This window comes from Aotus nancymaae, unplaced genomic scaffold (genome assembly GCF_030222135.1).
Source record: "Aotus nancymaae isolate 86718 unplaced genomic scaffold, 86718_ANA_hifiasm-v0.15.2.pri h1tg000008l, whole genome shotgun sequence".
In the NCBI taxonomy this organism is placed as follows: Eukaryota; Metazoa; Chordata; class Mammalia; order Primates; family Aotidae; genus Aotus; species Aotus nancymaae.
In genome coordinates this window covers 25,516,104-25,542,250 of record NW_026988419.1, presented here as the reverse complement: position 1 = coordinate 25,542,250, position 26,147 = coordinate 25,516,104, and the positions used below count along the sequence as shown (strand labels likewise).

At 38.3% G+C, this 26,147-nt stretch overlaps 1 protein-coding gene across 4 annotated transcripts in view; it reads left to right on the top strand.

The window, feature by feature from the left end:
• Positions 1-26,147, top strand: part of CCNYL1 (cyclin Y like 1) — a 41,652-nt gene that overhangs the window by 6,000 nt on the left and 9,505 nt on the right. For 2 of the 4 annotated variants that reach the window (XR_010341417.1, XM_012446282.2), the window contains exons 2-7: positions 7,233-7,307; positions 9,541-9,575; positions 16,978-17,078; positions 20,090-20,125; positions 23,259-23,310; positions 24,515-24,634. Coding sequence is in view for 3 of the 4 variants with exons in the window: in XM_012446282.2 (XP_012301705.1) it covers positions 7,233-7,307; positions 9,541-9,575; positions 16,978-17,078; positions 20,090-20,125; positions 23,259-23,310; positions 24,515-24,634 (419 nt within the window). In the remaining variant the exon portion in view is untranslated. Of the gene's footprint in view, positions 1-7,232; positions 7,308-9,540; positions 9,576-16,977; positions 17,079-17,103; positions 18,474-20,089; positions 20,126-23,258; positions 23,311-24,514; positions 24,635-26,147 lie in introns of those variants that run through there. The other 2 variants (XM_012446283.2, XM_064373099.1) reach the window with 2 other exon arrangements.

The following is a 26,147-nucleotide window of genomic DNA, read 5'->3' as shown; positions in this document are numbered from 1 at the left end:
GAGTTGCATTTGTATATTGCTGGTGGAAATGCAAGGTGGTTTGACTCCATAAAGGGGAATTTGGCACAGTCTCACAACATTGCAAATGCATTTAATCCAGAAATCCTACTTTGAGGAATTTATCCTAAAGGCATACCCCATAAATATGAAATAACATGTGAATAAGGTTTTTGTCATATTATTTTCAATAGCTAAATATTAGAAATAATTAATATATCTAGTAAGGGACTGAAAATAAACTTATATTCACACAGAGGAGAGCTATGGAGCTATTAAAACAAATAAATCTCTCTTCACTGCTATGGAGTGATATCCAGGATATGTTACATTAAAAAAAAAAATGAAGAGAACATACAGTAATGTATGAAATAATATGTATTTGCTTATTTAAAACAACAACACTGAGAAGAATTCTTGATGATGGTGTGTGACTATTTTTCCCTTAACTTCAGGGGCAGCCAAAGTGCATATTTGCTCAAGGTGTTATTTTGGTATGTGCTTTTTGAGGAATACTAACGGTTCACTTTTGCTTTTAATTTGTGAAAGCTTTGTTTTGTCATTTGTTTTGCATTATGTGGTATATAGATAGCAATTGCTTTTTTTTTTTTTTTTTGAGATGGAGTCTCTCTCTGTCACCCAGGCAGGAGTGCAGTAGCTCGATCGTGGCTCACTGCAATCTCCACCTCCTGGGTTCCAGCAATTCTCCTGCCATAGCCTCCTGAGTAGCTGGGACTACAGGCATGTGGCACCATGCCCAGCTAATTTTTGTATTTTTAGTAGAGATGGGGTTTTGCCATCTTGACCAGGCTGGTCTTGAACTCCTGACCTCAGGTGATCCACCCACCTCAGCCTCTAAAAATACTGGGATTACATGTGTGAGTCAATGAGGCTAGCCTATAGCAATTGCTCTTGCATTTCATTTTATTCTCACTATATTTTGAGTTAGGTAGTATAGGAATTATACTTGTTTTACATATGAGAAGACAGGCTTTGAGAGGTGTAAATTGAGTTTTCCAAAGTTTTTTAGATTTGTTTTTTGTTTTTGAGATGGTCTTTCTCTGTTGCTGAGGCTGGAATGCAGTGATGTGATCATTGCTCACTGCAGCCTCCACTTCCTGGGCTCAAGTGATCCTCCTGCCTCAGCCTCCCAAGTAGCTGGGACTAAGAGTTGGTTTTAACAGATAAGACTTGGTAGATCAAGAATGCAAATTTCAGATATATGGCATATAGGATTAGAATTTATAGAATGACTCATGGGCTTCTTTGGATACTGTCTTTTTTCACTTTTTTTTTCAGTTAATAAAGCTTTAGAGTTAAAACAGTAACATTGGATAATGAAAAATGAAGTGGAGGTACTTTTAACCCAGACTCTGTTTTTTTTTCTCTTTATAAGACAGGGTCTCAACTATGTCTGTCACCCAGGCTGGAGTGCAGTGGTGCCATTATAGCTCACTGTAATCTCAAATTCCTGGGCTAAGCTGTCTTGCTACTTCAGCCTCCCAAATAGCTGGGACTACAGGCATGTGCCTCCACACCCAGCTAATCTTTTAAAAAAAATTTATAGAGATGGGGGTCTCTTCTGTGTTGCCCAGGCTGGTCTTGAACTCCTGTCCTCAAGCGATCCTTCTGCCTCAGCCTCCCAATGTGCTGGTATTACAGGTGTGAGTCACTGCACTCCACCCCGAAATAGTCTTAAAAGTCTAAAAAAAGGAGTTAAATGCTATTAAGAAATACATAGAGAACAATATAGTAGGAAATGCCACAGCTCAGTCAAAATCACTAAAACGTAGATTGAGGAGTAAAAGTCAGTTAAGCAAGACTGAGCACTAACACAGAAGGAGGTAGAGAAGTGGTTTGGAAACAGTTAGGATTGTCAGAAGCTGGGAAATGAAGTCTCACTCTTCATTTCCTAGCTTCTGACAATCCTAACTCAGGTTAGGCATGAGGGAGCATGAGACTGGAGCTTGGCCATGTACCGTATGCCCTGAGATGAGGCAGGGCAGCTCAAGACCATAAGGTAAAACTTGTCTGATGGGTGGAACATGTGAACTTAAATAAAATCTCAGACTTTGCATCATAATTGAGAGATTTGAAATGTTTGTGTTATGGACCGTAAGACTAATACAATGTGCAGTATGATAGAGCAGGTCAGTAAATGCAGTAAGCCTTTAAATAAACAGATGCCCAGCAGTTGGCCCAGAAACTGCAGATATCTCCTGTTTGATTGGGATATATTGAAATCAATATATTGAAATCCATCTCTTTCTCTGAAATATGCTGTCTTGTCAGTTACTTTCTTGGTTGCTGCCCTCTCTCTTTAATATTTTGACAAGAAAAATGATTTCTTTACAGTTTACAATTGCATAATTTTAACACTTTTAGCCTTTAGTAATGTATTTTATATATTCTGAGTTCTGTATTTTTACATTTTTAACATCTGTGGAATTGAGATGGCTGAAGGATTCAGGGAAAAGCAGTGTTCAGTGTCAGTAGATCTTACAGGTTTCTTCTTCTGAGGGGTGTTTACATTAAGACCTGAGTTTAATTTTTTTTTTCATATTTGCCCCCCATCATACTCTCATGCTTTCAAATTAAGTTGCAATTTAAATTGATAATACAAAAATGGTGGGTCTTAAAATACCATTTTAGTCATAACGTCTAACCATGATATTGAAAACCATTTCTTGTAGTTTCAAACATTCTTAGGAGTGTTAAAAAAAAATAATTTTTGAAGGGATTCACATATAAGTTGCATGGTAATTGATGAGTTTCTATTTTCCAGACATTTCTTTAAAATCTGTATGTGCATGTTTGTGGGGCCTAATGCTTTGCTTAATATTTGGCAGTCTTACCTTTGTGATAATGAGAATCGAGTAGTATCATTCATCAGAGTCTCCCTAGCTTCTTGAGGAAAGAGTTAATGGACAGTGCAGAAATGATATTGTGTGTGTGTGTGCACGCGCGCGTGCATGCTCGCACAGCTTAAATGTCCATTCTGTAAAGTAGCAATGTGTGGTATTTGTTGTTAGTGCAAGTTATATAAGAAATTGTGGTATCAAATAAATAAATGCAAGTTAGAGCTATGGTGATGTTTCTCATTCACATCAATAGGGTTTTCTTTTAAGCATCCAAAACTGTGATAGGAGCTAAAACTGGTATAATTGGTGACCTTATATCCTAATATACCCTTACCTCCTTAGAAAGCAACTGAGCACTATATATTGAGCCATGAAAACAATCTGACCTTTTGGTCTGGTCGTCCCATGCTTGAAAAATCTTTCCTAAGGAGATTTTAAAAATAATCTTAAAATACTGTAAAAATGAAGGTTTTCCTCATAAGAACAGAACTTTGTAAGTACCTAAGTCTCCAACAATACGGGATTGGCTGAGTAAGTATAGGAATAACACTTGATGGGCCATTATTTATCCATTACACAGTAAATATTTTCCATTGGAGTGAAGATCATTTGTAAAATAAGACATAAGTTGTATATGGATTAGAGCTATATTTTTTAACATGCATGAGAAAAGCAACTTAAGGCTGGGCATGGTGGCTCACACCTGTAATCCCATCACTTTGGGAGACCAAGGCAGGCAGATCACAAGGTCAGGAGTTCGAGGCCAGCCTGGCCAACATAGTGAAACCCCGTCTGTACTAAAAATACAAAAATTAGCCGAGCATGTAGTTCCAGCTACTTGGGAGGCTCAGGCAGGAGAATCGCTTGAACCAGGAAGGTGGAGGTTGCAGTGAGCCAGGATCAGGCCATTGTACTCCAGCTGGGCAACAGAGCAAGACTTCATCTCAAAACAAAAAATGAAAAAGAAAAGCATCTTAAAGTAATAGTGGTGAGTTTATAATTTGTAATTTGCAAATGAAGCATTATTTTGACTCTTGCAAATTTCTGTTCATGATAAAATATTAAAGGAATAAGCTAGAGACTTTTACCTATCCTCACCTTTAGTATGATCACATCAGTATTGCTGATAAACCAGGCATCTTACTTGCAAGTTCAAAAAATCTATATCAAAATAGTTAAAAAAAAGTTTTTAAAAAATTGTATAACCAGGGATTCACATGGTCAATTAGGTACTGCTTGACCCAGGGATATTCAGTGATCTCAGAATCTGTCTCAGTTCTGCTCTTCTGTTCAGCTCTCCTGAAAAGGCACCCTTCATGATGCCAAAGGGAGCCACTGGTGGCAGATCCTGGCTGATCAACAATGCTAGAGTACAGCTCTGCCTTTCTCCTCTGGTTCTTGGGAAGTCCCATGAAAAATGTAATTGATTAGCTAGTTGTAAGTCACATGCCCACCTGAAAACCCCTGAGTTGAGGGAGTGTCACCTTGTTATTTGGACTAATTTGGCTTTTTTCTCTGTATGTTATCATTTCTTTTATCCCAACTGCCTTGAATATTTCTTTCTTTGAGACATAATCTTGCTCAAAGCTGTCCCTACCTAAAGCTTTTTTTATTTTATTTTCTTTGAGACAGAGTCTCGCTCTGTCACCCAGGCTGGAGTGCAGTGGCGAGATCCTGGCTCACTGCAACCTCTGCCTCCTGGGTTCAAGCTATTCTCCTGCCTCCGCCTCCCAAGTAGCTGGGACTACAGGTGCACACCACCATGCCCAGCTAATTTTTTTGTATTTTTGGTAGAGACGGGATTTCACCGGGTTGGTCAGGGTGCTCTCAAACTCTTGACCTTGTGATCTACCTGCCTTGGCCTCCCAGAGTGCTGGAATTACAGGCATGAGCCACCACCCCCAGCACCCTTGGCTTTTTCTTATATTTACGTAGTAGCACCTGGGTCAAGTAGTACTTAATTGACCATGCATTTAAATACATAGCACCTCTTGGTTTCGGGGGTGTATGTGTGTGTTAAGCCTGCTCCTCTTCGATTTTGGTACTTCATTTTCCTGGACTTTCATTGAAAATTCCTAATTAAACTTCATCATGACATAGGTACTGATTTGTATATGGCTTCTTCTGTAAACTTCATCATGACATAGGTACTGATTCGTATATGGCTTCTTCTGTAAACATTACTTATTTTTTTTAGATTCAAATGGTAGTATATTTGCTTTCTTTTGGTAGGAAGTAGTCATGAATCCTTTTAGAAGCTTTAGGTAGAGGCTGGGCACAGTGGCTCATGCCTGTAATCCCAGCACTTTGGGAGGGTGAGGTGGGCAGATCACAAGGTTGGGAGCTTGAGACCAGCCTGGCCAGCATGGTGAAACCCAGTCTCTACTAAAAATACAAAAATTAGCCAGGCATGGCAGCACACACCTGTAGTCCAGCTACTTAGGTAGCTGAGGCAAGAGAATGGCTTGAACCCAGGAGGCAGAGGTTGCAGTAAGCCAGGATCTCGCCACTGCACTCCAGCCTGGGTGACAGAGCGAGACTCTGTCTCAAAATAAAATAAAATGAAAAAAGCTTTAGGTAGAGACAGCTTTAAAAGTCTCTGCCGTCATTTTGTGTGCAAATGATTTTATTTTTCCAGCTAGCTTAACATTGTCACATTATCTTTTCAAGATGTAGCAAAACTTTAAACATAATTTTTATGTGGGTTTTTTACATAAGAATAGTTTTCTCCAAAAGCAGTTTAATAAACTTCAGATCAGTGAAGGAATTTCCATGGAGAACAAAGCAGTTGGTTTAGGTATGTAAGTTTTTAGTGATCTGGCAGTACTATTAAAATTGATGATTCATATTTTTTTATAACCAATAAGTCCCAAATTATGTTGATATAAGATTCTAACCAAATTACTTTGAAGGGAGAAAACTATTCTAGGTAGATAAATTTGTGAAATGCTGAGCTAGACAGTATTCACTACTAAACTGATTAATTTTTAATATATCAATGTGCATTTTGATTTTGTAAGAGCCAGGGATAGAGTATATTGTCATTTGACCACTAAATCCCTTTTTTAAAAGTAAAGCAATTATATTAATACGTAGTTTTGGGAAATGTTGCCTTAATTGTTACTCTGGATCTTGGCCCGGTTTATTACAAGATTGGTTAAGATAAGTGGCTTGAAATAGACCTTGCTGGGCCGGCCGCGGTGGCTCACCCCTGAAATCCCAGCACCTTGGGAGGCCGAGGTGGGTGGATCACCTGAGGTCAGGAATTTGAGACCAGCCTGGCCAACATGGTGAAACCCCATCTCTACTATAAATAAAATTAGCAGGCATGTGGTGGTGGGCCCTGTAATCCTAGCTCCTTGAGAGACTGAGGCAGGAGAATTGCTTGAACCAGGGAGGCGGGCGGAGGTTGCAGTAAGCCGAGATTGTGCCACTGCACTCCAGCCTGGGTGACAGAGCAAGACTCCATCTCAGAAAAAAAAAGGACCTTGCTGAAGAATATCATAGATTTTTCTTTTTTCCCCTCATGACAACTTTTCTTATCCCATAAAGTTTGTTTCATGAAAATTCAAGAGTCTGTTTTGTAATCTTGCCTGAATATATTATCCAACTTCGGTGCAAGGTGGACTGTAGGCAGATTTATCTTGACATAGATGGGGCAAAATTTTTTAGAAACAGCCCTAAGATCTGGTCCAAAATGTACTCTTGATGAAACACCAAATTAACCGTGCTGTTAGAAGGAAGAAGTGAGAAATTGAGGACAAAAGTTAATCATTTTCTAACATGTTCCTATATTTACAACATAGAACTTTTATTCAGTACTCTTGAATCTGCCATAATGAATAACCCCCCCAAAAACCACAGCTAACCAAATTAGTTCACTGGTTGAGTGGAGTTAGAATTAGCCATTTGATTGTCTAAAGAACATTTGCCAAAAACATCTCTTTTACCACATTTGATATGTTGAGCTGGTGCCTAACAGTAATTGGCCACAGCATGACTTGCTGCTTGGGATTGTTTTTGAAATGTGCTAGCAATAGCAGCAGATAGGAGAGTGGTTATGTTTCTATTTGATAAGTTGAAGGAGGAGGGCACATGTATGATTCATCTAAAATTTGAATCAGATTATTTAGGCACAGATTTTTTATTGAAAGTCTCAGACACAGCCTGATTTTGTTCCACATGGTGTGGAGAGATTCTACAACTTTGCATTCCCCAGTATCATTTCTGTATTGTTGTATTTATTTTCTTCATATTTATTATTTAAAACTTCTCTGAAGACTGTTAAAAGTTATTAAAATGAGTGTGTATCTATTTCAAAAATCATCTTTCTATTCACTGAAAGTGTCACGTCTTCTTCCTCCTCTTACATAGATTTAGCTTTGGAGTCAAACCCTTCTGACCATCCAAGGGCAAGCACAATTTTCCTGAGCAAATCTCAAACAGATGGTAAGACAATACTGTTTTTTTCCTCCAAGGAAAAGACTGAAAACTTTTTCTATTTTATTGGATGCGTTATAGAAAGTATTTAGAAGAACTGATGTATTTAAATTTTTCTTTTCATATGTTCACTTATTTTAATATATGATATACTTCCTTTAGTTGTGATTGTTTAGTAATAACATGTAGACCTTCTATTTACAGGTTTTGCCACATTTTTATCAACACAATTAATTGGCCATATGATTCAGTAACATGGATTATTTATTTATTTTTTATTTTGGGAGTTTTACACTTGTTGCCCAGGTTGGAGTGCAATGGCGCAATCTCGGCTCACCGCAGCCTTCGCCTCTCAGGTTCAAGCAATTCTCCTGCCTCAGTCTCCTGAATAGCTGGGATTACAGGCATGTGCTACCACGCCTGGCTAATTTTGTATTTTAGAGACAGGGTTTCTCCATGTTGGTCAGGCTGTTCTTGGACTCCTGACCTCAGGGGATTCGCCTGCCTTTGCCTCCCAAAGTGCTGGGATTACTGGTGTGAGCCACCATGCCTGGCCTTTTTTTTTTTTTGAGAGGGAGTTTCACCCTTGTTGCCCAAATTGGAGTGCAATAGTGAGGTCTCAAGCAATTCTCCTGCTTCAGCCTCGCAAGTAGCTGGGATTACAGGCACCCGCCACCATGCCTGGCTAATTTTTATATTTTTAACAGAGACAGGGTTTCACCATTTTGGCCAGGGTGATCTCGAACTCCTGACCTCAGGTGATCTGCCCACCTCAGCCTCCCAAAGTGCTGGGATTACAGGTGTGAGCCACCGCACTCAGCCATTATTATGGATTTATACTTGTTTCTCCATGCTTCTTTGACCTCTTTCCCTTGCTCTAAAGGAATACATTTTAAAGATGAATGGTAAGATTTAAGCTGCAGCTTGGTTTCATTTGAACAAATAAAAAATATCAGTTCATACACAGGGATTAAATCTGTGATTTTGGCTTCCTTTTATAAATGCTCTAACCACATGAGCCTATCACATTCAAATTTATGCTACTCAGAACTTTTAAGCTATTAACTTTTTCATCCTAATGTAATGTAAATGGAAACATGCCCTATGATGTTTCCCAGAAGGTTAGCTTCAGCAAGTGAAACTCATGTCCTTTCCTACTTGTTTTAGGATGAGAATCAGAACTGTCGTATTTTTCTGTACTCCTGTTTATCTTCCTTAACATTATGTTAAATCCTAATTTGTTTGTTAAAAAGCCATACACAGCCAGGTTTTACAGTTGATTTCAACAGCAAGAATACGAGAAGTGAGGGTTCTATAATATTTGAAGTAACACAGCACAACACAAAACGGGGGTTTCTAACCTGCATTTTCAAAGCTTGTGTGGACTTTGTCTTGTGCTGATCATTTCTGGTTAGGATAGTTGTATTTCTCAGTTTATTTCAGAGCCATAGGCTTCTCACACATAGAGTGTGGAAGCAGTAAAAGAAAAACTATCCCATGTTCTTCTCTCTTCAGTAGTAAGGACTGTGTGCTTGTGATACTTGTCTAGCATCAAAGGAAGAGGCAGTATGGGAAACAAAGCATGGCCCAAGTCCCTCTTGGAGCTTTTATTCTTCTGGCCTTTGTTAAAATGGTTTTGTGTGCTAAAGATACCATGTTCAATTAGGTTAACACACTCATTTTAACATTTAAATTTAAGATAGTTAACTTTCCACTTGTGTAAAAGACCCATTTATTTTTTCAGTAACATGTTAGAAGATGGCCAGTTAAGTGGTTCAGGATGCTTCTAGGGATTGTGATGCAGGTAGAGATTGGCACCTAGCCAGAAACTGGTTCTTAGAGCTGTCAGCTGTTAGATCTTGATAATTAAAGTGAGCTACCTGTAAATGTAGAATTTAAAAATACTACTGGATGATGGTTCAGATGTGTAACAGGTAAACTTACTAGCTAAATTTCTCATTTACCCTAGTTTGTTTTGCCCTTTTCTTTTGTACATGGGAATTCTTTCATTTGTATGTAATAGAATATCTGTTAGGTCAAAAAGTAAAACTAAGTTTTTAGATTTTATTTTATGAGATTCATCTTGCCAGACGATTTAAATGATGAGTTTTGTTAGAAATTATTTTTTAAAGTGAAATTTTAATCTCATTTTGTATATTGGTAATCCATCAGATGATTAGCAACTACTTTTATTCTATGGCATTTGTTTCAGAATTGATCAGTTAATTTTTTTTATTCTTAGTGCGAGAAAAGAGGAAGAGCAACCATTTAAACCATGTAAGTAAACAGTTGAAAAGTTAAGAAATTAAATAATTGAATTAAAAGTATGTTTGTCATGATTCAGTAAAAATATAATGGGGACCCAATACTGTTAGTATGGGCCTCTTTTTGTGGATTTTCTAAATAGTTTTTATTTTCCTAAGAATCAAATTTATGCAGGAAAGTCTTTGACTTAATATGCTCTTTTTGTATGGGTTTCTGACATTTAAGTTAAATTTCGATAATTTGGTTGTATAACTATCTGCCTTAAATATTTTTCCTTAATTTTTTAATCTTTTTAAAAATCAAGTAATAAAATTACTTGAGCGCTCAATTTTTAGCACTATTATGTTGACTTCCTGTCATAGCAGGTGAAAGCTTAGCTTCCTCACTCCACCGTTACCTTATTTTCTTCCTTCTATTTTTCCCACATATGTCACATTTTAAATTAAATCAGTACTTGATGTTTACATTGTTATGATTATGCAGGTATTATTCACTGCTGAGTCATATAGTATTCTCACTGTCTTCCTTCTTTTGCATCCTTTGTTTCTCTTAAATATTTCTGAAATCTGAGCATGTCTGCACTTCTCTTTTCCTAGCCTCCATTAGCTCACACAGCTAAATGTAATAAGTAACCCTTGACTGGTCTCCTTGTTTTCATGTACTTTATTTTTTTATGGAATTAATTTCCTGACTATATTCATTTGACTGTTTTCTAACAGCTATTTTTTCCCCCAAATGTTGTAGCATTTGCCACATGCGTATCAAAAATATTTTCCATCTACTAAAACATATCTGTTCTATTTTCTCTTGGTGACAACTTTCCTCAGCCTTTTGTCATCCTCCTCAAATATAGATGAGCTTTTCCTAAGCCTGCTCTGTGCCTGTTTTCCTGGGGTATCTCTCTGAAGTCATCTGGGATCTCACATAACTGTCCTCTTGTGTTGGGTTCCCTAAGTCCTAGATTCTGTGTTTCCCTCTATCTTGTTATCCTTCCTAGTTGTACTGGAGCACATTTTCTTGGGAAAGGGCCCATAGACAGACATATTTAGAGACGAGCCTGTCTGAAAACCTCTCCTATTTTTTTTTTTTTTTCTGTTTTTTGAGACAAGGTCTCTCTCTGTTGCCCAAGCTGGAGTGCAATGATGTGATCTCAGCTCATTGCATCCTTAACCTACTGGGCTCAAGTGATCCTCCCATCTCAGCCTTCCAAGTAACTGGGACTACAGGCATGTGCCACTATGCCCAGCTAATTTTTATATTTTTCCATAGAGATGGGGTTTCGTCGTGTTACTCAGGCTGGTCTCGAACTCCTGGGCTCAAGCCATCCACCCGCATCGGCCTTTCAAAGTGTTGGGATTATAGGCATGAGACACTGCACCTACCAAAGCTTCCTATTTCTAAAGAGTATAAAATGCTAGGTTGAAACTAAATTTCATAGTTCTAAAGACATTTCTCTATTGTGTTCTCCTTAGAGTATTCTTGAATCTGTTGCCATTGTGTGATACAGTACATGTATCACACCAGCTTTTACATGTCTCTGGAAGCTTTTTAGTGCCTTCTCTATCCCTAAGATCCTGAAATTTCATAATATGGCTTGCTATGGACCTTTTCTTTTTCTTTCTTTTCTTTTTTTTTTTTTTTTTTTGAGATAGAGTCTCGCTCTGTCACCAGGCTGAAGTGCAGTGGCTCACTGCAACCTCTGCCTCCTGGGTTCAAGCAGTTTTCCTGCCTACAGACTACAGACGCCTGCCACCACTCCTGGCTAATTTTTTTTTGTATTTTTTGTGGAGATGGGGTTTCACCATGTTGGTCAGGATGATCTCGATCTGACCTTGTGATCTGCCCACCTCTGCCTCCCAAAGTGCTGGGATCACAGCCGTGAGCCACCATGCCTGGCCTGGACCTTTTCTTTTTATTGGGACCAATAAGTCTGTAGACTATGCCTTCTAGAGAATTTTCTTGTTTCTTTGTTCCTTCTTTTTCCTGATATTCTTACTATTCAGATGCTGAGGTCTTAGACCAGTGTTTCTGCATTGATCTTTAATTCTTTCCCCCCCACACTCTCCCTTTTTCTAGTTAGTCTTTTGTTCTAATTCTTGGGCATTCTTTTACTTTACGCTCTAACCCTTCTATTGAATCTTTTATCTTTTTGAGGGTGTTTTCAGAATTTTTTAAAGTTTTCATTTGCTCCTGAATTTTCACCACTCCCATGTTTTTCTTTTTCCTGTTGTTTTGCTCTCTCTTGTTGGAGGCTTCCCTCGAATGTGTGGTAGTCCCTGGCTTTCTCTAACTGGAAGCACGACTTTTGTTAACTGATGGTTCTTACTGCAAGGATTTGGAGGCCAAGCCAGCCTTTAATTTAGGAGACCTCAGCCTGTTATCTGGTGGGTCTTTTCTCATTTTCTTCTTTTCTTTCTTTTACCTTTTTCCCCTCCTCCTTCCTCTTTTCTCCTTTCCCCTGTCCTTTTTCCTGTTCTTCCCTTTGCTTTTCTTTCTGACTTTCACTCTGTCACCCAGACTAGAGTGCAGTGGTGTGATCTCAGCGCCCTCTGCCATGTTGCAACCTCTTCCTCCCAGGTTCAGGCAATTCTTGTGCCTTAGCCTCTGGAGTAGCTCAGATTACAGGTGTGTGCCACCATGCCTGGTGTTTTTTTCGTTTTGTTTTGTTTTTTGTTTTTGTTTTTGTTTTAGTAGAAACAGGGTTTTGCTGTGTTAGCCAAACTAGTCTTGAACTCCTGGCCTCAAGTTCACCCACCTTGGCTTCCCAAAGTGCTGGGATTACAGGTATGAGCCACTGTGCCTGGCTGGGTGCATCTTTTCTGAGACTGTTCAGTTTCTTCAGAGAAGAATCTCCCAATTTTCTACCTGGGGAATACAAGCGTGGCTGCTCACTTTCCAGAAGCGGAGTTGGAAAAGAGAGGTAGAGTTCCCCTTCTCAGTGTATAGTTTTTTTTCCCATTTCCCAGATTTCAGTCCTAGTATCTCTGAGCCCAGAACCTTCTATATTCATTATAAGATGGGAAGACAGGTGGACCTTGGACTCTAACTACATATTTTCAACTGATCTTGCTGGTTTTTTGCTGGTTTTTATGTTTCACTCTACCTTCCAAGGTATCATATGCCTCTGAGTTTGGAGCCTGCCTTGGATTCTGCAAGACAAACTAATTTGATTGTTCCTGTTCCAGTCATTCTCTGTAGGCATTAAAGTTGTGCTTCCATATCAGTTACCCTCCTTTGTCTTTTTCATCTTTCAAGATTTATTAAAAATCATCTGCTGTGGCCAAGTGCGGTGGCTTACGCCTGTAATCCCAACACTTTGGGGGACTGAGGCAGACAGTCACTTGAGGCCAGGAGTTCAAGACCAGCCTGGCCAACATGGTGGAACTCTGTCTCTTACAAAAAATATAAAAATTAGCCAGACATGGTGGCACGTGCCTGTAATCCCAGCTACCTGGGACTGAGGCAGGAGAATCGCTTGAACCTGGGAGGCAGAGGCTGCAGTGAGCCAAGATTGCACCACTGCACTCCAGCCTGGGCAACAGAGCAAGACTCTGTCTCAAAAATAAATAAATAAATAATAAAATAAAAAATTAAAAAATTATCTGCTGTCAATCCTGTTGCCGGATCCTGTGTATAACCTTTATTTTATGTCTTTAATTCTAATGAAATTTCAGGAAAGCAAGGAAATAAATTTGTGGTCAATCTTCCATGTTTAACCCAAATTTAGAACCTTTATTTAAAGTGTAAATCTAAGTTTAAATTCAACATAATGATACTAATCCAGACACTTTTTAGTATACCTATAAGCATATTACAATCTTCTACTAAGACTTTAGGAATTGTATTCAAACTCTGTACCCTGCTATATTGTCCCATTACTGTGTAACATAGATGGAGGTGTTTTCATTAATGCACAGTGTCAGAAATTTTTAGGTTAATTAAAAGACATTAATTCTTAAACAAATCTAACACTTGTAAAAAGGGAGAGAAAAAAATGAATTTCCCTTTTTTTTTTTTTAATGGATTAAAATAAGGCACAATGGGAAAAGTCAGTGGGTAGGTATGGGAGTTCAACAGGCACTTTACCTTTGGTAAGGTTTGAATTGTGACTCAGTAGACTACTAGGTATGATTATTTTCTATCTTTGCTATTCTTCCTTAAGTCTACTTGGTACCCTTTCCCTTGTTAAAGATTGCCATTTGTGCTGACCAAATGAAGATCAATGATACATTCTTTGTCCCTATTTTGTGACTACCTGAAATAACATCTGTGAACTTTCAGTAGTGTCTTGCTGTTTGGATTTTTTAAAGTATTTATATTTTCTATTATTACGTTTGTCAGTAGAGTTTGTTGAGGTTGTAAAGCAGCATTGGTAAGGGTTTAGCCATAAAGGATAATTGTTGAGTTTTCCAGCAAGATGATGGGGGAATTACCTGTTGGCCGCTATAATTGCTTTGCTCAGAAGCTTAATTCTGCCACCCTCCAGTCTTAAGAGATATCAGGATGCTCTTGATAACAAAACATTTGAAAGTTGGTGTGTCTCATGCTATATATTGGTTAGCAGAGAGTTTTTGCATTCACTTTTTCCAGTAATTTTGGAATTTGGGAATTGCCTGGTGGAGAAATAAAAGACAGCAGAAATGGCATTTTCTGGAGAGTAACATTTCCCCAGAGAGTAACATTACTCTCTCTTCAAGCAGGAATTTAGAGTATGCGTGGGCTGGTGGGGAAATGTTCAGTATTTATTTGGCTGGATCCAGCCAGTAAGCCATAAGTTGCTGATTGACTGATGAGCTCCCATAGGATTGAAAGACTACATTTAATTCAAAATTTCAAATGGTTTAGCACCAATATTTGCAAAGATAAATCAATATGCATCCATGATAGAAAATTTTAAATAGAGGAAAATAGAGGGAAGTGTTACCCAAAGCTCTACGAACTAGGATGGGCTCATTGGCCCATACCTGTAATACTAGCACTTTGGGAGGCTTGAGCCCAGGAGTTTGAGACCAGCCTGGGCAACATAGGGAGACCTAGTACCTACAAAAAAATTTAGAAACTAGCTAGGTGTGGTGACTCATGCCTGTAGTCCCAGATACTTGGGAGGCTGAAGTGGGAGGATTGCTTGAGCCCAAGAATTCAAGGCTGCCATGAGAATTGACTTTTGGTATGGTATAGTATATGCCATATTGCCCTCGAAATAGTACTGACCTTAAAAGATACCATCTTCCACTTTGTTTGTTACTATTATTTGGAGATGGAGTCTCGCTCTGTTACCCAAGTTGAAATGCAGTGGCACAGTTTTGGTTCACTAGAACCTCCACCTCCTCGGTTCAAGCGATTCTCCTGCCTCAGCCTCCTGAGTAGCTGGGATTACAGGCACCCATCACCATGTTTGGCTGATTTTTGTATTTTTAGTAGAGATGGGGTTTCTCCATGTTAGCCAGGCTGGTCTTGAACTCCTGACCTCAGATGATCTACCCACTTTGGCCTCCCAAAGTGCTGGAATTACAGGTGTGAGCCACCGTGCCCGGTCCCCTCTTCCACTTTGAAAGTATTTAAGTCAATTTTCCTTTTTCATACTGTATTTTTTTGAGGCAATAAAAGTATATGCATTAACACACATACACAGTTAATGTAAACTATATACATTAAGTAGCTTAAGAAACATGAGTTTAGATATAGTTGAAACATTTCTAGCTTGAAGGAGAATTTGGTCTTTCAAATAGTAATACTTTCCAAAAATAGAACATCTGGGACTTTTTGTTAGTAAGAATTAAATGACTACAGTAAAAATGTTTGAAACAAAATGGTGTTGCACTGTATGGATATTTCTGACTATTGACTATTGGCAATTTTTTAATGCATACACTTTTAAAAGCAACAACTAGATCTTCTCCCTGCCCTGTCTTTCATGTATACGTGGGGGATACTGATGGGAGAGTATGACAACATGGTAAAAACTATCATATTAATAGGAAGAAGGAAGGCTCATCTGAATTCATTGCTTTTTTTTAAGTGTTAAAATTATTAGTATTCTGTGGTTTTAAAAAAAATACTACTGTTACTTTCAACTATTCTGTGATTGGGATTTGGTTACTGACCCTATTTTTAAGGAAGAGAATTGTCTTAACATAGTTCAGGCTGTTTCAGTATTTGACTTATTGCACTTTTCCCAAATAAATGGATACTTCTAAAGTGTTTTAAAGATGGTTTATTTTCTAGAGGGCCCAAAAAGTTCATCGTTACCTCTCTGATACAACTGCAGATAAATTCTAATTTGTGTTTGTCATAGCGTTTACTTTCCAAATTGTAACTGATTTAAATAATTTGTCAAACACTTGTTGAATTCCTTAATTTGTCCCCATTCTGTGCTAAGCAGCTAGAAGTATGTGGAGGATGAGTCCTCCCTTCCCTGGAGAAGCTTACTTTCTTAGGAGGGGATACTCCACAAGCAATTGGTATCGTGTAACAAGTGGTGAATTAGATGGATGAGTGTACCAAAAGGGAAATGTTTTGTGGTATGACTGGTGACAAAGGGATCCCAGAAGGTAGATGGGGTTAGGCTTGTTGGGATATGAAGGAAGAACAAGGTATTCCAGGCAGAGCAGCATGAGTGAGGCAGGAAAGTGGCATGATGCCTGTCAAATAACTTACAGAATAAAATTAATAACATTTTGAAATGAATGGAGAGTGTTCTCTGAGGTTCTCATTTGAATAATGTAATGGCAGTCATTCTCATTTGAATAATATGGCAGTCTTATTTAAATATGAAGTGAAAGTTAAATTCCTAAAGTTGTTCTTGTCATCTGTTTTTTGGAATATTAAAGTGATACTTTTTCTCCTCCACATAAAAAAACAGGCCTTCTCACTTGTGGGTGATGGAGCAGCCCTGGCAGACAGTCTCTGACTGTGAACCACTTGTTTCTCACACTGTCTCCTGAACGAATATATTTAGTAATAGTAACTTAGTAAATGTCGTGTTAGGCTTTCATTTACTACAGTAAAATGTAATGCCTGCAAATCATATTTGCAGAAGAGCATTTAACTGCCGTAAATGAATAATAGAAATAGAAGAATCTCAGCTGCTTTTTATTGCTTAAGAAAAAACACTGTACTCTTATTGTAAACTTTTCCCATTAATTTATACAGGGAATTTGTAACAGATGCTTGCCAGATTTGATTATAGGTACCACAAGAGCAGCATTTTATAACCCATTACTCAAACATCTTCTGTGGGAGAGCCTCCACTGGGTTTCCCATAGAGCTGCACATGATACCACACTCAGGCAGTTCATGGAGTGTAAGAAATATCTTAATGCTTTATCATTTGCCATTTTAACCAAGGAAAAAAACCACACTTTTATAGGTTTAACTTACTGTGACATTTTCTTCTATTTCCCTTCCCCTTCAGGTATCTCCAGGGCAGCTTACTAAAAAGTATAGCTCATGCTCAACAATATTTCTAGATGACAGCACAGTCAGCCAGCCTAATCTTAGAACCACAGTAAAATGGTGAGTACAACTAGGCTGCCAAGGGCTGAGTGACAGACCCCCTTATGCTAAAAGCATCCCAGCCATCCTCGGTAATTTCAGCCATTTGATTGTCCTTTTCAGCAATCAGTTTAAGAAATTGGTGTCAACTATATATTGATTTCAAAGACCTAAATATGAATTTTCATTTTCTGTTTCAATCTTAGATTGCATGGTGGAAGGGAAAGCCAGTTAGTGAATAAATAGTCCCAGAAAAAGTGTAGCTATTTATTTAATGCATTTATGTTAAGATAGTGTTGAACATAATAAGAAGAAGAGGTGCTTTTTATTGGATGTTTCTGGAAAAAACATTTGTTTTGAGTTGCAGGCCTAAAGCAATGTGTACCATTTTGGAAACTACTCTTGGAAGAAGGAACAGCTTGTCTTCAACTGGCATCATAGTGTATATGCATTTAAATTTTCCCTGTTGTGCATGAGCACCTCTGGGGGACAATCTGAGATGCAGCTTCAGAATGCCCTAAGATGAACCTTTCAAGTTTATTTAAAAACTACCACCACCACCACCGACCAACTCCATTGGGGTTGTCAGGAAACTATTAACATCTCCTTGGATTATGAGTGTTGATTTTCAGAACACAGTTTGGGAAGTGCTACAATAGAATATTAATGCCCTTATCCCTAATTTTACTTTTCAGTCTAAAAACATAACTAGCTTATAAACTTAATTTTGTTTCTAATGTACTAGCTTTTTTTTTTTTTAGTTAATTCAATTGTCAGTAACTTCTATTTTAAAAGCAGCAAATTTATGCTCATAATAATGTCACTTTCTTCTCTCACCTATAACAGTAGTTGAGATCAAATTGTGTTTCAGCACAGACTAGACTCTGACTCTGTCTAAAGACCTGAGCTTTGGCACCTACTGAGTAATCATTGAATGTATTCAGCTAAGATCCTAAATCCTTGAGTAAAAAAACCACTCCACTTTGGCTAGAGTCCCTGGCTTCTTTTGAATTCAAAAGATTCTCGTGTCAGTATAAGATTCAAAAGTAGTTTTAAAGATTAACCTTGCTCAAACAAGTATAATAGATATCATGCTATCCCCCCTACTTTTGTCTAACTTTTAGAAATCTACTTTTGGAAGTACAGTAAGTTGTAACTTGTTCTCAGTAAATTTTAGAAATGATTATTTGGTATAATTCATTGTTGGCTAAATAAAAGTTTCACTAATAGGGCAAATTGACTTTTGGAAAGATTTTGAAAACTATCATGGCTTAATAGTGCATTATTCTCATGGGATGGGTGAGCTATATCAGAATCACTTATGCAACTTTTTTCAAAATGTATGTCTATAAACACATCTCACCTCCACCTTCTGTTGATCTCTAGACAGTCAAGCCTTTTAGGAAAATGGAGAAGGCACGTGAGGCATAATTAGAAGGATAAGCACATCCCAGATGATTCTTATCTTAACCCTAACTCAATCATTCCCAAACTTTGCAGCACGTTGGAATCATCACCAGGGGAACTTTAAAAACAATCCTCAGGCCTGGCGCAGTGGCTCACGCCTGTAATCCTAGCACTTTGGGAGGCCAAGGTGGGTAGATTGCCTGAGCTCAGGAGTTTGAGACCAGCCTGGGTAACACCGTGAAACCCCGTCTCTACTAAAATACAAAAAAATTAGCTGTAATCCCAGCTACTCAGCAGGCTGAGGCAGGAGAATCGCTTGAACCCGGGAGGCAGTGGTTGCAGTGAGCGGAGATCGGGCCATTGCACTCCAGCGTGGACGACAGAGTGAGACTCAGTCTCAAAAACAAAACAAAACAAAACAAAACAAAACCAAAACCAATCCCCGGGCCTCAAGTCATACCCAATGCCAATTAAATCAGAATGTCTCAACTTGGAAGTTAGGCAGTTTTTAAAGCTCCTCAGGTGATTGCAGTGTGCAGAAAGTTTGAGAACCAATGCTTAATTGAGTGTAGGAGGATGAACTGCTTCTATTTGGTGGGACCTTGGGCAAGTCAGTTTTAAGCCTTGGTTCCCAGATCTATAAACTGGGTGTTGGATTAAATGTCATGTAAGGTTCCGTGGTCCTTCTCAGCATATAACTTCAAATTCTGTAATGTTAAAATCAATTTGGACATGAAACTGTTTGAAGCACTATAGAAGTATCCATCTTACATGGTAATAATGTTACAGGCTTTAAAAAGTGCTAACATTGTGTAGACTTACTTTCAAAATTCAGATTTGCCTTCCCTCAATTATTTTGAGCCTCAGTTTAGAGACTGAGGGCAAATGGAAGCATATAACTTATCTAAGACAACTCCTTGTTTCCTGATACACATCTGTGGGTAATTTAGGAATACAGTAACATATCTGAAGAGTCATGTCTGTTCACTAATACTGCAGTTAAACCAATTCGGAAACCTTTGCCATTAATACTACACTTTGTAGTTTTATGCTGCATTGTTAGCACTGCTTATTTCAGAATAGCTACTCCTATCATTGGTTTTGTGTGCACTTATTTACTAATAAATTTTCTACTAATAATGATGCAGAATTGATCTTAAATAATTTTATTTGGTATAAAATACTTTTATTATTTACTTTAAGGAGAAATAATGAAAAATGGGTGAGTAGGTGATAGTTAATTAAATCAACTGAAATGCAGAGTCTAATAAAAAGCAAAAAAAAAAACTGAATGGCTTAAATTTAAGCATGTATAAAACAGGCAGAATTTGTATAAGATGAAAGGTTCTATGGGCAGAAGAGCAAATGGGGATATATAGGTAATGATTTATATATTATAATAATCAACAGAAACATGTATTTTAACAGCATATTAGCATTTTGGTTCACATATTTTTGCTGAAAGGAACTAAAACAAGGGGAAGCTACACATGTGGTACTGTTCTGAACTAGAGAATTTCAGGGCTGCTGGGAGGGTTCCTCCCTTCCCCCATTTAAAAAATGTCTTCAGGCCTAACAAATGATAAAATCAGTTGTTAAAAATATTTTTTTTTTTCCCTTCACAGTGTGACCTTAGCAATATATTACCACATAAAGAACAGGTGAGCTCCTTTAAAACCTGTCTTGTTATTCCAGCTAATTACTTTGCATGATGTCAAGTTCAGTATTAGGTCATAACTATAGACATCATAAGTTGTAGAGTGCTATTACAGTATTGACCTGAATCATTTGTGGTTTTTCTGGTCCCTAAGACTGTTTTAACTCTTAAGTTACTGAGGATCCCAAAGAGTATTTATGTTGATTATATTAATATTTGTTGTATTAGAAATTGAAATTGAGAATTTTAAAAGAACACTATTTTTAGTTTTAGTTTCTCAACCTTGGCACTGTTCGAGCTAGGTAAGTCTTTGTTGTGGGGACTGTCCTGTGCATTGTAGGATATTTAACAGCTGTCCCAGGTTGTGACAACAAAGATAACCCCTGACTGAGAACCATATTGTTAATATAAATAACATTTTTTTCAGTAACTCTCTTCTCTAGCAACAAAGTTGCATAAAATGTGTGTCATATATTTATATTTTTGCATATCGCTAATGTTCAGCTTAATAGAAAACAACTGGATTTTCAACTCTGTCTTTGCAATTAGTTTTTTTTTTTTTTTAATTTCAACTTTTATTTTAGATACAGTGAGTACATGTGTAGGTTTGTTACATGGTTAATATTGCACCCTGGTAGTGAGCTGTAGTTTTTTTTGAAGTGGTGAGAAGATGGCCTAGCCTCTTACAAATATATAGTTGGTAAAAGCTATATTTTTAAAGCTTTCAGATGGTTCTGGGTATTCTTAATTTTTAAATTTTATTTATTTGGTTCTTTTTGAGATGGAGTCTTGCTCTGTTGCCCAGGCTGGAGTGCGGTGGCACAGTCTCAGGTCACTGCAACCTTCGCCTCTTGGGTTCAAGTGATTCTCCCGTCTCAGACTCTCAAGTAGCTGAGATTACAGGTGCATGCCACCACTCCCGGCTAATTTTTGTATTTTTAGTAGAGACGGGGTTTCACCACGTTGCCCAGGCTCATCTCAAACTCCTTTGTTCAGGCAATCCTAATGTCTTGGCCTCCCAAAATGCTGGGATTACAGGCGTGAGTATTCATGCCTGGCTTTGTTCACATTTCTTGATAATGGCAAAAGCTCACTTTTGTTAGTATCACTACTAATTGTACTAAAAAGTCTTTAAGTATTGAGAAGCTATCAAGATCATGGTATAAGGTACAAGTTTCTCCAAATCCTAATTTTTAGCTTAAAAACTTGAATTTTATTGTTGGCAACAAATAGTTATTTTTCTTTCTTTCTTTTTTTTTTTTGAGATGGAATTTTGCTCTTGTTGCCCAGGCTGGAGTGCAGTGGCACGATCTTGGCTCACTACAACCTCCGCCTTCCTGGTTCAAGCGATTCTCCTGCCTCAGCCTCCTGAGTAGCTGGGATTACAGGCATGCACCACCATGACTGGCTAATTTTGTATTTTTAGTAGAGATGGGGTTTCGCCATGTTGGACAGGCTGGTTTCGAACTCCTGACCTCAAGTGATCCACCCGCCTCTGCCTCCCAAAGTGCTGGGATTACAAGCATGAGCCACCGCACCCGGCCAATAGTTACTTTTCTTGAAATGACAGGCTCATTTCATTATTTTTTAAATTTTTATTTATTTATCTTTTGAGACTGACTCTCACTCTGTCACCCAGGCTGGAGTGCAGTGGTGCCATCTTGGCTCATTGTAACGTCTGCCTTCTGGGTTCAAGTGATTCTCCTGCCTCAGTCTCCCAGGTAGCTGGGACTGCAGGTGCCCATCACCATGGTTGGCTAATTTTTGTCTTAGTAGAGACAGAGTTTCACCATGTTGGCCAGGCTGGTCTCGAACTCCTGACTTCTAGTGATCCACCTGTGTTGGCCTTCCAAGGTGCTGGGATTACAGGCATGAGCCACTGCGCCTGGCCACTTCATTCATTTTTGAGAATGATAGCTGTACTTGCAAGTAAAAATGTTACTCTGAAAAAAAAATGGCTTGTTCAGCTCACAGTTAAATCACAAGTGCTTTTCCTTAACACATCTATGCCTCATAGGCAGAAGTACTTCATGTAAACTTTCCACTTACTCAGAATAGTAAAAAGAAAGGTCAAGATTTAATAATACAATTAATTTTTACTGCTTCATCAAGGATATTCTTTTTAAAAAAAAAAAAAAAATAGAGAGGGGGTTTCTCTGTGTTGGTCAGGCTGGTCTTGAACTCCCAACCTCAGGTGATCTGCCCGCCTCAACCTCCCAAAATGCTGGGATTACAGGCGTGAGCCACCGTGCCAGGCCCATCAAGGATATTCTTTAAGTGAAGCAAGTGTTTTTCTTAAACTGCAAGAGGGAGTAAGAAATAAAATGAGTAGTATAATTTGGTAGCACTGCCTTGATTCCTGCTGAGAAACCAGCTTACCCACTTTTGCTGTTACACATTCATTATAAATGTCAAACAGTAAAAAAGCAAGTGATATCTTAGTATTTTTTTAAATTATTTTTATTTTTAAATTTTCAATCAGCTTTCTCAGGTTGAGTAAGTATTTTTTATAAGAACAGTTTTGACCTCAAGGGCCTCTTGGAAAAGGGTCTAGGAGATCTCCAGAGATCCACAGACCACACTTGGAGAACCACTGGTTTTATTAAATGAGCACAGTGTATTAGTTTTATGAACTTGTAAAGATGATCAAAGACTTGTCTCTCTTAAAGTAAAAAGACAATAAGGTTTTTAACTCATCAAACTACTTAAAAAACAAATACATGATAAGAATGTAATACAGAGAACTAGAGGGGAAAAGCCTGGGAAGTCTGAATCTCATTCATAGTCATTAAAGTTCTAAAGACTTTATTGCCCATCACTACTGCTCTATAAAATGTTCTTGAGTCCCAATGAGGGGTTAGAAGAGTGAAAATATTTTTATTACCATGGCCTGTTAGGGAGGGTCAATACTTAGAAAAGACTTCACAGTATAGGACTTCATGTGCTGAGTAAAAAGAGGTCTGGAAATCCTCTGAAGTCTGGGATACAGGAGAAGAGTTTGTACTGCTGTTTGCTTTGGTGAAGCAAACACCAAAACAAACAGGAGTCATCTCCCGCCATCTCCAGCAGATAATAACTAATACTCAGATATTAACAATTCCTGAATTAATTTATTCAATGATATTCTTATTTTGTAGAGATGCAAATAGATCCCTGGATATTTTTGATGAGAGATCACATCCACTTACAGTAAGTGTCACTTTTTTTGAGGTAGTATTTTTCTCTCATAGAGTTGTGTTTATTTCATGCTGATATTTATAAATAGTCCTAATAAATATACATGATCTCTATGAAGATAATTAGAAAACAGTTTAAATTTAAATGAATTAAAATGATATAAACATTTCAAAATTCACCTCCTCAGGTATATGTTAGCCCCTTGTGGCTAATGACTACTGTATTGGACAATGAAGCCTTAGAGCCTTATCGTTACCAGAAACTGAAAATATTTTTTCAAAGTTTATTTAAGAGAATCATGACATATGATTAATAAGACTTTCGAGACTACAAGTAGTTTACATTTTGATAGAATTCTGTGGAGGGAAAGTGGAAAGCAACATAAAAATTTTCTGAGTTGTGCCTGTATTTTTCTTTCGTGATAAATGGTGATGAGTATTGAATCATTATGATACTTTAAGGTCCAATTGTTTATATTTTAAAAACTAAAAGACATATCACTCAACTAAAATTATTTTTAAGGGGCACATGGGCTCAAACCTGAATACTGCTGTCTTAAGAGTACACAGGCTGGGTGTGGTGGCTCACACCTGTAATCCCAGCACTTTTGGAGGCCGAGGTGGGTGGATCACCTAAGGTCAGGAGTTCGAGACCAGCCTGACCAACATGGTGAAACCCTATCTCTACTAAAAATACAAAAACTAGCTGGGCATGGTGGTGGGTGCCTGGAGTCTTAGCTACTCAGGAGGCTGAGGCAGGAGAATCGATTGAACCTGGGAGGCAGAGGTTGAGAGTGAGCCGAGATCGTACCATTGCATTCCAGCCTGGGCAACAAGAGTGAAAGTCCATCTCTTTTTTTTTGTGGTGGGGGGACAGAGTCTCATTCTGTCACCCAGTGCAATGGCGTGATCTCAGCTCACTGTAACTTCCACCTCCTGGGCTCCAGTGATTCTCCTGCCTAAGCCTCCCGAGTAGCTGGGATTACAGGCACACCCAGCTAATTTTTTGAATTTTTAGTACAAACGGGGTTTCACCATGTTGCCCAGGCTGGTCTCAAATACCTGACCTCAGTTGATCCACCCGCCTCAGCCTCCCTAAGTGCTGGAATTACAGGTGTGAGCTACCATGCCAGCTGAAAGTCCAACTCAAAAAAAAAAAGAGTACTTAAAATTTTTTCCTTCAGTGGATACTAACATTGCATCTTTTCTTCTTTCAGCGAGAAAAAGTTCCAGAGGAATACTTTAAGCATGATCCTGAGCACAAATTTATTTACAGATTTGTTCGTACTCTTTTTAGTGCTGCACAGCTAACAGCTGAATGTGCAATAGTAACTTTGGTAAGATATTTCTCATTTATAAAGCATCTTTAGAAATTAGTCTTGTACACAGGGTATGGTCCTATTTTTCAAATAAAAATAGGTTCCTGAAATTATCATCAGAACTTAGAGAAACCTATGAAAGCAAAGTAAATACATTCTCATTTAATCATCATCATGGTGGAAAATGTTTCCATTGCTTTTCTCATCACAGAACAGTTGCTACAAAAGGTAGCAGCGGAGATTTCTGATTTCTCCTCCTGCACTTCAGTGCACATTCAGTGTGCACACATACAAGGCATGGTGGCAGAGCTGGAGGGTGATGGGAAGTAATAACAAAACCATGTGGTCCAGAGGCAGATACTGATTCCAGTATAGGTCTAAGCCAAGTCCCAGGCTGTATTCCCCAGGTATTTCCGACATGTGTTGTGATTGAGAACTATTGTTCTAAATGTTTTGTTCCTTGGATGATGGGTTTTAATCCTTCTCTGCCTACCTCTTGTGCCTGCTCACGATGTTGCCCAGCAATGTGGTACCAGTAATACGTGAACAAAGGCTTTTCTTGTTAACTTACTAAGCTATACCTGTGTGTTTAACTTTATGTCCTCCATACAGAATTCCTATGGTAAGATTTTACCATTGAATAATAAATTCTATTCAAGGGGTTAGGATTGTTTTACTCCTTCCCACAGCAAACCTGTAGAGGAAAGTCAACTGCATGGCCTGCAGGGAAAGAATATTGAGGTCAGTACCTCTCCTTTAGCATCCAATTGGAATTTAGGAGAAAAGGCTTCTGATGTGTACTTGAATAGAAACCCCTCAGTGGTAATGGATCAGACATAGGCCTTTTCATAGGGCTGTAAGCCATTTGGAACACTTAGCACATGCTGTAGAGAAGCAGGAGTGGTGCTTCCAGACAGAGAAAGAGAGACAGGTGATGCAGGAGGGAGCACTGTATAGGAAGAGAGGGAGTTCATTATAGATGGGTTAAGCTGTATGTGCCTGTGAGGTAGCAGAGTGGCAGTGTCCAGTAATCATTTGAACATACCAGACTGGAGCATGAATCTGAGCTTAAAGGTAAGGAATGAAGAATAAGAGTAGCTGTTCAAATACAGAGAAAGGGTGCAGAATGAAAGTGGACCAGCTAGACGTGGTGGTGCACACCTGTAGTCCCTGTTACTGGGAGGCTGAGGTGGGAGGATCACTTGAGTGCAGTAGTTTGAGTCCAGCCTGGGCAACATAGCAAGATTCCTATCTCTTTAAAAAAAAAAAAAGAAAGAAAGAAAGTGAATAGAAGATAGATCTCTAAAGACTGTTAGCATTTGAGGGACAAGCCCCCAGATGGAGTGAAAGGAGGAAACCCAGAAGGTAATAAAAGAAGAACAAAGAGTTCAAGATAAGAGAGGCTGTGGTCCCAGTGTTAAATGCTGCCAAGAAGTTGCTGATTCTGTAAATACTCACTGGATGCCTTCTCTGTGCCATTATTCTTTTTTGTTTCATTTAAAAAATTTTTAAGACTTTTTTTTTTAGTAGA